The 15,583-nt window shown below is 40.6% G+C and overlaps 1 protein-coding gene and 1 long non-coding RNA gene across 2 annotated transcripts in view; one reads left to right on the forward strand and one right to left on the reverse strand.

The window, feature by feature from the left end:
* Positions 1–15,583, forward strand: part of LOC117512720 (collagen alpha-1(XXI) chain-like) — a 292,990-nt gene that overhangs the window by 243,895 nt on the left and 33,512 nt on the right. Inside the window, exons 24-26 of the mRNA XM_034172906.1 lie at positions 2,896–2,967; positions 3,405–3,440; positions 10,775–10,819. Coding sequence (XP_034028797.1) covers positions 2,896–2,967; positions 3,405–3,440; positions 10,775–10,819 — 153 coding nt within the window. The remainder of the gene's footprint in view (positions 1–2,895; positions 2,968–3,404; positions 3,441–10,774; positions 10,820–15,583) is intronic.
* LOC117512730 lies at positions 4,705–12,754 on the reverse strand. Its single transcript, XR_004561368.1, has 3 exons — positions 12,661–12,754; positions 9,814–9,824; positions 4,705–4,715 (listed from the first exon to the last, which is right to left on the reverse strand). It is a non-coding gene; the product is annotated as an uncharacterized LOC117512730 (long non-coding RNA).

Below are 15,583 nucleotides of genomic sequence, written 5' to 3' on the forward strand. Positions count from 1 at the left end.
CAGGAGGATATTCAGAGAGTCACAACAACCAATGATGACTCTGAGTGTACATTGGGAGGAGCCTTGTTGCCTGGCAGTGTTTGAAAAGTTCAAAATCCAGGTGTGATGTTGGGGATGCCCTGCGACTAAAGAGAGGGAAGAGCACCACCTAGCAAACATTCCACGAAATCAAGTGATTTCCCTCACAACTGCCATTTGTGGAATGTTGCAACCCAGTGAGATAGGACCTTTAGTGTTCAACTTTATTTACAGTTCACTATATGCCCTTTGCTTATATATATATATATATATAGTGCTCACCCACCTGGAGACTGGCAGGAGCACTGTGAGAGTCATGCTCTTTGATTTCTTCAGCGCTTTCAACACCATCAGACCGGCGCTGCTGCGGAGGAAGCTGGAGGACGCAGGTGTGGTTGGACATCTCCCCGCCTGGACCATCGACTACCTCACTGACCGCCCGCAGTACGTGCAGCTGCACAGCTGTCAGTCTGAGGTGGTAAGGTGCAGCACCAGGGCCCCCCAGGGCACCATCCTCTCACCTTTCCTCTTCACCCTCTACACCTCGGACTTCACCTACAACACAGACAGCTGCCATCTCCAGAAGTTCTCTGATGACTCCGCCATTGTGGGTCATGTGTCTGAGGGAACGAGCTGGAGTACCGGTCAGTCATCACAGACTTCGTGGACTGGTGTGAGCACAACCACTTGTGTCTCAACACCAGTAAGACGAAGGAGATGGTGATCGACTTCAGGAGGAAACCACCACCTAACCCACTGGTGAACATCCAGGGGGAGGACATAGAGACCTTGGACAGTTTCAGATACCTGGGTGTTCACCTCAACAACAAACTGGACTGGACTCACAACACGCCCTGTACAAAAAAGGTCAGCGTCGCCTCCACCTCCTGAGGAGACTGAGATCCTTTGGAGTGAGCAGGCCTCTGCTTAAGACCTTCTGTGACTCTGTTGTAGCCTCTGCTCTCCTCTATGCTGTCATCTGGGCAGCACAGAGCGGGAGAGAAAGAGACTGAACAAGCTGGTCAGGAAGTCCAGCTCTCAAGCTGGTCAGGAAGGCCAGCTTTGTCCTGGGGTGTCCTCTGGACTCTTTGGAGATGGTGGCTGAGAGGAAGGTGTTAGCCAGTTCAAATCCAATTATGGACAACTCCTCTCACCCTCTGCACCAGACTGTAATGGAGCTGAGCAGCTCCTTCAGTGACAGACTGAGGCACCCTCGGTGCAAGGATACCGCAGGTCGTTCCTCACTGCTGCTGTCAGGCTGTACAATAACACTGTAAAATAACCACATGCAATAATATGTCCACAAATCACGTGCAATATTATTATGTCCACAAATCATGTGCAATATTATTATGTCCACAAATCATGTGCAATATTATTATGTCCACAAATCATGTGCAATAACAACTCGTTTACAAATCCCAGCACAAGTGTCACCTTATCACATCTAAATTCCACTAAGATGCTCCTGTCTTTTTCAATTCCAATCATGTTATGTATGCATATGTACTGAACCAGTACATATATGTGCACTAGTACATATATATGTACTCAACAAAAATATAAACGCAACACTTTTGGTTTTGCTCCCATTTTGTATGAGACAAACTCAAAGATCTAAAACTTTTTCCACATACACAATATCACCATTTCCCTCAAATATTGTTCACAAACCAGTCGAAATCTGTGATAGTGAGCACTTCTCCTTCGCTGAGATAATCCATCCCACCTCACAGCTGTGCCATATCAAGATGCTGATTAGACACCATGATTAGTGCACAGGTGTGCCTTAGACTGCCCACAATAAAAGGCCACTCTGAAAGGTGCAGTTTTGTTTTATTGGGGGGTATACCAGTCAGTATCTGGTGTGACCACCATTTGCCTCATGCAGTGCAACACATCTCCTTCGCATCATCCGTGAAGAGAACACCTCTCCAACGTGCCAAACGCCAGCGAATGTGAGCATTTGCCCACTCAAGTCGGTTACGACGACGAACTGGAGTCAGGTCGAGACCCCAATGAAGATGACGAGCATGCAGATGAGCTTCCCTGAGACGGTTTCTGACAGTTTGTGCAGACATTCTTTGGTTATGCAAACCGATTGTTTCAACAGCTGTCCGAGTGGCTGGTCTCAGACGATCTTGGAGGTGAACATGCTGGATGTGGAGGTCCTGGGCTGGTGTGGTTACACATGGTCTGCGGTTGTGAGGCTGGTTGGATGTACTGCCAAATTCTCTGAAACGCCTTTGGAGATGGCTTATGATAGCGAAATGAACATTCAATACACGAGCAACAGCTCTGGTTGACATTCCTGCTGTCAGCATGCCAATTGCACGCTCCCTCAAATCTTGCGACATCTGTGGCATTGTGCTGTGTGATAAAACTGCACCTTTCAGAGTGGCCTTTTATTGTGGGCAGTCTAAGGCACACCTGTGCACTAATCATGGTGTCTAATCAGCATCTTGATATGGCACACCTGTGAGGTGGGATGGATTATCTCAGCGAAGGAGAAGTGCTCACTATCACAGATTTCGACTGGTTTGTGAACAATATTTGAGGGAAATGGTGATATTGTGTATGTGGAAAAAGTTTTAGATCTTTGAGTTCATCTCATACAAAATGGGAGCAAAACCAAAAGTGTTGCATTTATATTTTTGTTGAGTATATATATATATATATATATATATACTCAAAAAAAAAAAAAAAAAAAAAAAAAAAAAAATATATATATATATATATATATATATATATATATATATATATATATATATATATATATATAAAATAAGTGGTTGGTTTCATGAAAAACATGTAATGTGTGTGATTAGAAAATCCTCTAAAGTGACTTTAATGAACGATGACCTTTTACCTTTCTAGGGCTCAATGGGAGAGCCGGGATTTCCAGGGCTGCCCGGTGCTCCAGGACTGCCAGGGTTCAAAGGTCATAAAGTGAGGGTTGCCTTTTATAACAACGTGCACGCATCCAAAGTAAAATGAATCACCTCTAGGCTTTTGTTTGCACATTATTGTAAGATTACTTTGTAGTAACAGCTACATGAATAATATATGGTGCTTGGTGCCAGAAGCACACACATTTGCATCCTGAAATGTAAAAATGTTCACAATTTAACAACAAATATTTCTACATGCATTATTCATTTTTGCTTAGAAGGTGTGATTCATTTTAATGTTGCCAATGTTTGTCCTTCATGCCTCAAAGCAGGACAACATGCAAACCACAGGCATGCTGTTTTGACATTTTGTCCTTCACCAGGAATATATTCTTCTGTAAATCTTTCAAACAACATTTTATTGATATGTCACATAAATGTCCACTGTGGACCGAAGTGTGGCCTTAATAAACTTGATCAGTAATTTGATTTCAGGGGGAGTTGGGAGACACAGGCCCTGAAGGAAATCAGGTATGGTCCTTTCTCTATTTCTTTGCAGCTGACCTCACAGACACATCTATCTTTCATCTTCACACTTCCACTGGGTTACCATGTGCACTGGGCCATGTGACTGCAGGTGCAAGGTGATAGGTCAGACACTAAGCTCAGGTGTTAAGTATAAAAGCTAAAACTCGTAAATAATTTTGGCACAGAGGATGCTGCACACAGTGTGGTGGGCAAATCAATGAAGACATCAGTACAAATCCACAGGGGGCTCTGTGGAGATACATCACGTAGGTCATTTACTGTGATGCCGACTTTTCTCTCTGCTCACATGATGAATATGAGTAAGTTGATCCAAATCATTTCATGAAGTTTGAGCAACACTGGTGAGTGGATGTATCTTCTTGTTAGTGGGGATAGGAGTCAATATGTTAAAAATGATCCCATCTTCAAAAAAAAAAGGTAACAATTTGCATGGATCATTTTTAAGTAATTTGCAACTCAACCATTGCTGACTAAAGCCCCTTTCACATTGGCGTATTCATAGAGCTGCTCATTGTGGCGTATCTACGCTGAATTGAGCAGCTCTCCGCCCACTTTTAGCAGCTCTACGTTGAGTTTTTCAAAATACGCAGCATTATGTTGAGGGCTACGCGCGTAGGACGGAAGAATTAAACATGTTTAATTTTCTTCGGCGTAGAGCGCTGGACACAGTTTGAAGCAGGTCTGTGCAGCACAGCGTTACTGCATGCAAGTCTGTGCAACACTCCGCTTCTGTACACAACCAAAAACTGAGTGCTGCATTCAGAGGAGTCAGCTGAGAACATGAGAACATGATCACACAGCCCACACCACCTGTGTGCTCAGAACAGGGAATCGAACCTCAACTCAGAAATCCAGAAACACAACAGAAACAGCATGTCGGTCGCTTGCTCTCTCTTGCGCTCTCCCTCACTCTCACTCTGTCTCTCTCTCTCTCTCTCTGTGTCTGATCAAACCTGTGACTTTAAAATAAAAGCGCACTCACTGCATGTTGGTGCACTCATCAAACACCCGGATTGTGGCAGTAATGCAACTGTAAAACCCTCATGACACAGTCCACTGTTTTCCAAGTGCAGTGTTGTGTTCTCCACAGCCAACAGGAGTAAACTGGGTTTAAATAGCGGCAAGGTACACGCGATTGTGTGCACACATTAAAAAAGTGAACACGCAGCTGCAAGTATGAAATGAACACGGAAAAAGGCTGAGTACGCGCGCATTTCGGGCGGATTTGAATGAAACACAATGCTGCAATGCGCAGTTCTACAAATACGCCAATATGAAAGGGGCTTAAGTGGCATGGGACTTTAACAGTGGTGGGCACAGATAACCAAAAAAGTGACTTTGATAACAGATAATCAGATAACTGAAAAGTTATCTTTGATAAAGTTAAAACAATAAACCACCCAAAAATGTATCGGAAGGTACAGATAACCAATAAATTCCAATATTATCTCCGGTACACTTAAAACTACTAACAAGCTGATGTTGAATTTTAACACCACGATCACTTTTGGAAGCATCAAAAGCAACAACAGAACCGAACAATGAGTCAACATTGCTGGCTTTGAGCATCCTGCCCCCTGCTGGAAGGTTTTGTTTACTACATGGCTTCCAGCACAGAAGCAACTGAGAGGAGCCACAAAGCTCAACTCTACTCAATTACAGCACTGCTGTCAGGCCGAGGTCTTGGAAAATAAAGTCCTGCTGAGTTATGATTTGGTGTATAAATAAAATGAATAGTGATAGAATAACTCCATTAATGTCAATTCTGTCATTTGTGCAAAGTTAAGATATAACATATATATTTTAATGTTGAATAATGCACTAATTCTGAAGTTTTGTAACAAACAGACAGATGGCATTCTGGGTAAAATGTGCCTCTGCTTACACTGATTGGATGATTCATTCTATGTAAACCAACACATTAATGTGACATATGTCATGTGCTGGTGTTTACAGATAAATGTCCTTTTGTAAAATATGCCATTTTTTATTTGTAAAAAAAGGCATTTTCAAAAAAAAAAAAGCCAAGTTGTAATTAGATAACCATCTGATATAATGGTGTCAAAATAAATTAGACGTATCCCATAATCCCTTGCGCACCAGAGAGTCACTGCAGTCAAAACAACATACAATTGTAAATTAATATTATACTACAAAAATGTTTTTTTTTTATGGTTTTCATCATGTCAATAAGAGATTGCATGCATTTTACCCTGAAAACTTGCTAAAACAATTATAACAAATAATTCATGTCTGCCACGTTTAATCTGCATGGAATTTAATAAACGCAAACCGAATTTCAGACATTTTATATATTAGTCTGGAACAAAGAGGACAAACAGTGTTGTAAAGAACAATAATCAAGACGTTAAAGAGCAAACTTCACTTTCCCCCAGAACGACATTATCAGGAGCGAGCGTAGCTCACAGCAGCTCCCATTGAAAATAACGGAGAGACAGCCTGTGATTCTCGCATGTTTACATAAAACAAATGCAATAACAACGTCTGTAAACGCAGAGAATATATTCATGAGAGTTTTAGGCACAATATAAAAATAGTTTTATGTTGCGATGTTAATGGTGTTGTCCGTGTGCAGCAGTTAAAATGCAGCCCGATCAGAGCGTATCAATGCAGTTCTCAATGTTTTTTTTGTTGTTGTTTCTTTAAACTTTGATGTCTCCCATCGAGAGTTTTTGTAAATTAAGTATGAAAAAAAAGCTTCTGTTTACGTTTTGCTCCTGGACACACGAGTCAGACGTGTGTTTTTTGAACGTACAATGAGAAAATATTAGCCCAGCTTCAGTTTGAATACTACCATGAACACTACTGGCCAATAGATGGCAGTAGATGCCTTGAAAACTTGCAAACACAAAATTCCAGATAATCTGTGTTGCTAATTGCTACATTTAAGATGCGTAGAATTTAATAAAAGCAGACACAATAAAAACGTCTATAAACCCAGAGAATATATTCATGTGAGTTTTAGTTACTAGACTTTAATCCTGTTGTCCTGATCAGAGTGTCTGAAATGCATTTCTCCTGTTGTGAATGTACTGAGATTACCATACTGAGATTACCCTACCCATAATGCACCTGGACACAGCATGCCCCACACTAAAACCTTAAAAATTAGCGCATTACTTTAAAACTAAAACATATATCTGATATTTTCACTTTATAAAACTTCAGAAGTGACGTTAATTTAAATAACTTGTCCAAAATAAGTTTGGTTAAAATTTGAACCACAAGTTAAAAATGTATGCCTCTGGATGACTTGGGTGATATTTGCCGCGTATCAGTATGGGGTTTTGGTAACCAGTTCTCCTTTGCCTGCAGAGGATAGAGCGGTTTCTCTTAGAAGCTGCTCTTCTCTGTTTGTAGAGGGTTACATACACATCTGTTCACTTTTGTTTACCATGTTAACAGTCTAAAAGTTATTGGACAAAAATTTATCAGAAGATAATTAGTCCGATAACGGTTTTCAAAGTTATCTGAAAAGATAATCCCATAATGAATATTTTATCTTTGATGATTATTGGAACTGTGCCCACCACTGAACTTTAATAGTCAGGCTAATTTGTTTTGAAAGCATTTGGTTAAGTAGTTTGGTGTATCAGATTTGGTTTGTCCTCAACAAGGTTAATTAGGTTGAGCCAACTTAATTAAAAGGTTTTGTTGTTACTTGTAACCAACTTGTTTTATTTATGTTATTCCAAATGATTTATTTTACCTCCATTTTACCCAGAAATGTCCATGCAAATTGTTATCTTATACATGTCTATCTATCTATATATCTATCTATCTACACACACAGACACACAAACATATATATATATATAGAGAGAGAGAGAGAGAGAGAGAGAGAGAGAGAGAGAGAGAGAGAGAGAGAGAGAGAGAGAGAGAGAGAGAGAGAGAGAGAGAGTTTTGACCTATTGCAGTTCCTGTGTTATTATCAAACTGTTTATGTTAAAAAATGTCCAGATGTTTTTTTGAATCCGTGCATAATTTATAATTTTGTACCAACATCTTGTAAGTTATCAGCATACTAACATTTTTATATTTTTTATGCTGAAAATACTTAATTTACATTTTTGCACACTAACCCCATGAAGCATTTTTGGAGTGAAGTGTTAAGAATCATATTTCCTCAGGTTTGCAGATGCTTATAAGATGTATCTTGCAATTACGGTGCATCCGGAAAGTATTCACAGCACTTCATTTTTTTCCACATTTTGCTACGTTACAGCCTTATTCCAAAATGGATGAAATTAATTTTTTCCCCCTCAAAATTCTACACACAATAACAATAGAATAACCCCATAATAATGCAAAAAAAAGAAGGGATTTTTACAAATTTCTTAAAAATAATAATAAAAAACAGCTCATCACAAACTCATCGCAAATGCTGAAAGGCAGATTGTGCTTAGCCACAAACATTGCAAATTTAGTCTTTGTGTAAATGATGGCCTTCCAATCTGAGTTGAGTTTGCATTGTGGAGATCAAGATCTCCACAGTATAGTGCTTCTTGTACTGTTCCAATGAAATGTGTTTTACAATATCATTCTTCCCACCTCAAATGATACTAATGTCCATGAGACATGAGGGGACACACTTTGCAAAGTCGACATCCTTGTGACTCCTAGCAATAAATGCTGTCTCCTTCAAACGGTCCTGTTGAAATTTTCACAAATACTTTGTTTTTTCATTATTTTCTCAGATTTTTCAATACGTTTTACATCGCCATCATTCTGAAAATGATGTACCCACAATGCATTGCGTAGACATTCAGCAAGAAAATTCGTGATTACGTCACTCCCTGCATTCATTTATGTTGGTGTGGCTTCCAGAGCAGTGGTGGGCAGTGCTCACTTGGATGGTCAATCTTCATTTCTTGTTGCTTGGCTCCACACCTCTACCTGTAAAGCTACTGCTGTCCTCCAGAGCACGTGCACTCTTAGCTGTCCACTCAGTCCGCATCAGGGCTGCGAGGGATCAAGTGGCCATAACAGTAATGTCCACTCACATGCTGCCACTGCTGTTTACCACAGAATATGTGATTTATTTATTTATTTGTTTAAGTAGTTGTAGTCACAATTAAACAGCTGGATGTATATCTCCATTTTACAGACTTAGTGGCCCCCACAGAGAGTCTTCACGCTTTCCGCTGTTCATCTGTCAGCGGTCCTCACTCGGGAACTGTGATGTCAGGAGATTTTAAGTATGAATCGGGAGGTCGGGAGATAACTCTCCAAACTGTGAGACTCCCAAAGATATCAGGAGGGTTGACAGGTGTGACCTAAGCACACAGCCAAGATATCAAAGGAGTGGCTTCAGGACAACTCTGTGAATGTCCCTGAGTGGCCCAGCCAGAGCCCAGACCTGTCTCCGATTGAACATCTTTGGAGAGATCTGAAAAGGTCTGTGCACCGACACTCCCCATCCAACCTGATGGAGTTTGAGAGGTGCTGCAAAGAGGAATGGACAAAAGTGCCCAAAGATAGGTGCACCAAGCTTGTGGCATCATATTCAAGAAGACTCGAGGATGTCATTTCTGCCAAAGATGCATAAATAAAGTATTGGGCAAAGGGTGTGAGGTTTTTTTTTTTTATCTTTAATAAATTTGTATATATATATATATATATATATATATATATATATATATATATATATATATAAATCACAGTCATTATGGGGTGTTGTGAGCAGAATTTTGAGGGAAAAAAATGGATTTACTCCATTTTGGAATATAACATAAAATGTGGAAAAAAATGGAGTGCTGTGAATACTTTCCAGGTGCATTGTATCTTAACAAGTCTTAATATGCTTTGTGGAAATGACAATCTGGTTATTAGTTGTTATTAGTGTGTCCCATCATGCATGGGATAAATCAATGGAACCAGTGGGAACTGTTACAATCTCCAACTTTATAGTATGAAGTTTATGGTCCAAACAATGGTTTTGGGTGCTATAGATAGTTTCTCCATTCATGACAACTGTATGAATATAATTCATCCTTTAAGCTACGTATTTGAAGCTACAAAATTATGAATAAGTAGCAGAGGCATGGTCACTTTGAGCTATGAGTGACAGTTGAAATTTTAATGTGGTTGCCTGGACTGACTGGCACACAAGCTAAGCGAAATGTTAATGTTTTTGTGTTTTGTATATTAGCACCATTACCAGTAATTAACAGGTGTCAATGTGTTGGTGATGTTATCTCCACAGTTACTGAGGCACTATGTTGCTCATTATCTGTAAAACCAGCACCTAAGCCACAAAGACCACTGCCCAGTCCAAAAATATGTATGTGTATTAATAAAACACTCAAACCATTGTTTGCCTGTTAGTGTTAACTTCTTTGGTAACTTTGAGAAGGGAGTTGCCTTCGAACTTCACTGGTCCTGCTGTGATACCCATGCTCTGCCTCTTTACCTATTTTATGGATTGGTAGGGAGTTAGGCACAGTAAGCACTGACAAGATGGTGATATTTTGAATAACCCCATTTGAGCTTCAGATCAGTTTTTCACAAAAAACCTATGGGCGATGTAACAGAGTGTTTGTCCAGTGAGGTCAGACTCATGGATAACATGCAGACATAAGACATACATTTCACAACCTTAAAAAAAATTACAAAAAATATTTTGGTCAAGGCTGTTCCATGTGTTAACCACATGACATCTGCAAACCGTAGAACTAAGATGCAGTTCCACATCTTCCAGTATCCCACAAATTGAAAATCAAAGCGGCTGATGAATGTTCTAATTTAATGTCTTGCTTTAACCTGCACTGGGAAGCTGTGATCACCCAGAGGAGTCGAGAAACGACAGAACAGAAGTGTGTTGCACTGCTGCAGGAACACCACACACGAGATAAAACGTCAGCTTTGCTAAAGGTCACCACTAACCATTTCCTTTCCCATCTCTCCCTGGGATTCTCTTTTTGGCTGCTAGTGGTAATCATGACCTTTTCTCTCACTCTCTCTCTCTCTCTCTCCACACACACACACACACACACACACACACACACACACACACACACACACACACACACACACACACACACACACACACACACACACACACACACACACACACACTCAGAATGAAGACATTGACCAGTACACATTAATACATGCATATTCCTCATAGTTGCACACACACACACACACACACACACACACACACACACACACACACACACACACACACACACACACACACACACACACACACACACACACACACACACACACACACACACACACACACACCTCCCATGCCGGTGTGCACTTAACGGTGATGTATCTCTTTTCAGGGGATGCCAGGCAGAGACGGAGCTCCTGGGACTCCCGGTGCACCAGTGAGTGCAGACACATCCATTTTCCACTGGGTGGCAGTACTGTGTTTCAGTGGGTTCATTGGAGTGGCTTGCTGTGGGTGTGCATGCATGTCTTTGTAGTTTAAGGTTATTCATAAGGACATAAGGAATCAGAAAAGCTTCCAAAAGAAGTGGATCACATCCATTTTAGTGCTCGTGACTCTTTGTAGGAAGCACCGTCTGCTTGAGCATTCTTACCAAATCAATCAATCAATCAACTTTTTTCTCATATAGCGCCAAATCACAACAAACAGTTGCCCCAAGGCGCTCCATATTGTAAGGTAAGGCCATACAATAATTATGAAAAACCCCAACGGTCAAAATGACCCCCTGTGAGCAAGCACTTGGCCACAGTGGGAAGGAAAAACTCCCTTTTAACAGGAAGAAACCTCCAGCAGAACCAGGCTCAGGGAGGGGCAGTCTTCTGCTGAGACTGGTTGGGGCTGAGGGAGAGAACCAGGAAAAAGACATGCCGAGAAGGGGGGCAGAGATCGATCACTAATGATTAAATGCAGAGTGATGCATACGGAGCAAAAAGAGCAAATCTGATGACCAAAGTCATCAGATCCGTATTAGCAACAATTAAACTGACACTAGAATGACAATGAACGGAGTAGTAATCATGACTTCACCAGCTCTAACCCACAGCACCATGAGAACTGAGCAACAGTGTTGTGTAGTTGAGTGTGGAGTGTGTGATGCTGTAAGCACTCAGACATCAGCATACAGTAGGTTAAGCATCAGGCGCTCAAAGTGCTCTGCAGTGATGCCTCATATTCACCCATTCACACAGTGATGTCAGGTGCTGAACTGTACACTAAGTGGATTTCTGGTGGTTCAGGACGATGCTCAAGGGTATCTTAGTGGTGGAAATGAAAATAAAACAAGTATTTTCTTCCTCATCCACATTTATCCCAGAGATCAAATCTATGACCCTCCAGTTACACAGCTATTTCCTGACTCTTTAGGCCACTGCTTCTCCTCAGCATTCCTGTCAGTCATTCTCATAACAAGCAAATGTGAAGAACGGCTAAATAAACAGTCTGCACAGACTTGTTTTCTTATGATCTGGAGAATACAAAGGAGGAACACACAAATACTTGAATGGGCACACAATGTATGTTTGACATAGATTTGTTGCAAATTCATTCATTGTGACTGGGTTTTGCCATTTTTTATGATTCTGTGTTTGCTTGACATTTGCTCAATTCTGTCCAAAGTTGAAACACTTTACCGTTGACGAACACACAACCTTTCCACCATGTTTAATCCATATTCGCTTCAACTTGTTTGAATTATTTTTTTTAATTTAACCTTTATTTGACCAGGTTAGTCCCACTGAGATCAAGATCTATTTTGCAATGGAGACCTGGGCAATTCTAAAGTTTCCAATTCACCTAACCTGCATGTCTTTAAATGTGAGAGAAAATTGGAGCACCCGGAGGAAACCCATGCAAACATGGGGAAGACATGCAAACTCCACACAGAAAGGCCACAGGTGGGAATTGATCCCACGACCTTTTTGCTGTGGGGCAACAGTGCTAATCACTAAGCCACCAGGTGGCTTAGTGGTCCCCGTGCCATTGGGGAGGTGGAGTATGAGCGCGGGTGGTAGGACCCAAAAGATGGTGAACTATGCCTGGGCAGGCGAAGCCAGAGGAAACTCTGGTGGAGGCCCGCAGCGGTCCTGACGTGCAAGTTGGTTGCCCTACCTGGATATTAGAGCGAAAGACTAATCGAAACATCTCGTAGCTGTTCCCTCTGAAGTTTCCCTCAGGACCCCTGGCACTCCCCACTACAGTTTTTATGGTAAAGCAAATGACTCAAATGACTAGAGGCCTTGTGGCCGAAACGATCTCAACCTATTCTCAAACTTTAAATGGGTAAGAAGCCCGGCTCGCTGGCTTGGAGCCCGGCATGGAATGTGAGCCGCCTAGTGAGCCACTGTTGTTGAACTGGGGGATGACCTGAACGTGGTCGTGGTCACAGTTCGGACCTACAGTTCAAAGGCATGTGACCAATACAAAGCTGATATGACTTCATATCAGTGTTTAATAGTAGGCACTGGTGTACCTTCAACTAATCCCAGATAATTACAAGTGATAACCACTGTAAATATCCCCTGTAAAAAAAAAAAAAAAAAAATTATAATAAGGATGACAGCTTGATTGTTTTTTATTGCGGCTGAGGATCTTTTATTTTGTATGGTTGGAGAAAAGCTCGGAAACAAATTAAGTACATAGGAGTATTTTGTGTGGAAAGGACAAATGCCATAAATCAAAATTCATTGAGGAAAGTAATTATTCCAACAGCAACAGGTATTCTACTATGTCAGAAGAATTTTAATTTAAATATGTGTTTGCTTGTTTACTTTGCTTTGAGCTTCTGCTGTGCTGTTACACAAAACATTACAATAGTGCATGACAGATTGTTCAATTCTTCAGCTGTCACAAACACATAAAAATATATTTAAGAAATACATGTAATAACTAGCTGTATAACTGTTATGAAGATAAATGTACTTTGATTAAAACAGATAACACTTGTAAAAAGCATACCCATGCACACTATAAGAGGAAGCAGAAAGTGAACAGCAGAAGCAGGCTGCAGCATGGGATGACAAAGTGAATAAATAAGAGAAAATAAAACTGAATAAATGCACCAAATGATGGAAGATAATATACATTTGAGAATCAAACAGCATGAGAGCCCCAGACAGCATTATAAACAAATAAAATCAAATAAAATCATATCTTCAAGAGTCAGATTCCAGCAGAGGAGTCATATTATACACCTTTTTATCAAGTTAATTCCTGTGTAGAGCTTGAACAGCAAAAATGCAGATGAGTGGATGAGTAAGTGGATTAGTCCATCCCAGCCAGCTTGTATAATGAGGACAAACTGATTAAAAGTGGGGAACTTTGATGATGAACATCAAGTGAGAAGGCAACTTTATTTAGTCTCTGTGTTGTAATATTTCACGGATGTGTCTAACACCTGCAGGAGCAGTGCTGGCCTTTATGTGAGATAACCACTTGTCATAGCCTGCACAATGACACAATATGAATACATGCAGGATCTTACATAAAAGTATTGCTGTTGCACTACCAAAGTACATCTTGGTGAGATGAGAACTTAACCTTATGTTCAAAATGCCTGCCATGTAGCAGGTGCTGTATTTCCCATATTATATGAGCATTGTGTGGTGTTACATAAATGTTATTACAAGCAGAGAGACAGTACAGGGGCACATAGGTACATGCACGCACACATTTGCACCCGGTGTCACAGACCGAACGGTCCACCCTGCCTCCACTGTGCATGTGTCTTTTTGCAGTCTCTTCACCCAAAGCAATCAGATGGATTAATGGGATTATCAACCATCAGATGATAAAGGTAAAACCTCTTAAATCATTCTAAAGTCAGTTTTAAGCAGAAACAAGGCCGCTTTAAGCAGAAATGAGGCGATATTCTGTGACGTTTTGAAATGACCGACAGTGAACACATCAGCTAGCAGCTCATGTAGCCGTGGCGCTCTGACTGCTTCCTCCATCTTTTATGATGAAATAATACTGAATTTATGTGAAAATGACTGTTATACAAAAGCTTCAGATATCTGTTGCTGAGATAGATGATGACTGGAATGCAGTTTAAAGCAGAAACAAGGCGATAATCCATGAACCACGGCTAATGACACGCGCAGTGAAGGCAGGGTGGACCAATTAGGGGGGACCGTTCAGTCGGCGACACCGGCAGTCAAAACACAAAAACAAACATAATGACACACCCACCTGTAGCCAGAGTCTACTACACCTTTTACGGACCCAAGTTTTAAGCTGTGCATACGAAGGTGTCTATATAGCACTGGAGTGGTTACAGACAGGGCATAATAGAAAAAAAAGAAAAAAGAAAAACAAAACAATGTACAATGTACAACAAACAATGTAATTGATTTGATTAATGTGTTTTCATGAGATAAATCATTTTAGCAGTGCATACAGATGTCATTCATTACTATCTCTATTTTGTTGTCAGTTAATGTATTTCCATGTTTGTTGTTATCCACATACAATAATAACATCTGTCATTCTCAATTTAGCACATTCTGTGTGCACTCAACTAAGCACACTTCATGAACAAATCAAATGTGGGTAAAAATCAAAGAGTGCAAACTAATTGTCTCTTGTGCGCTCACAGTAGCATTTCCAGTGTCCTTGCAATATACATTTTCTCTTTATCATTCTAGACCACAGATGACACTATAGCCTGTTGCACAGCTCAGGCCTTCCTCCTCCTTGCTGTACTGTGTGGGACAGACAGGGGTGCCCACTATAATTTATGCACTGTGGTCTGCAGATATTCTCAAATATGGAGCTACTATGAGTGAATAAACGCATCTACACAAAAATGTGTCATGAAGAGGAAAAAAGATACAAGTTGCATTGGTCTGTAAGTCACATTTATTGGTGAAATGTTGTGCAACTGCTTCATGGAACAAGAAGCAAAATTATTCTAATCGGTGCATTATTTATTTCTAATGTAAACATCATATTAGCAAGCTGAAGCTAATGGGTGAAGCAATTAGATTAAGCATTTTTAAACATTATATTTAGTTTTACCTTAACCGAGCAATTGTCCTCATCATCATCTGGCTGTCCCACAAAGTGCAAACAAGTAACAAGGAGTATGAAGATTATTCCCTCTCTTTATTCGAGTGTGGCCTTTCAGGCTGAGAGCATGATTGGG

This window comes from Thalassophryne amazonica, chromosome 1, assembly GCF_902500255.1.
Source record: "Thalassophryne amazonica chromosome 1, fThaAma1.1, whole genome shotgun sequence".
NCBI lineage: Eukaryota > Metazoa > Chordata > Actinopteri > Batrachoidiformes > Batrachoididae > Thalassophryne > Thalassophryne amazonica.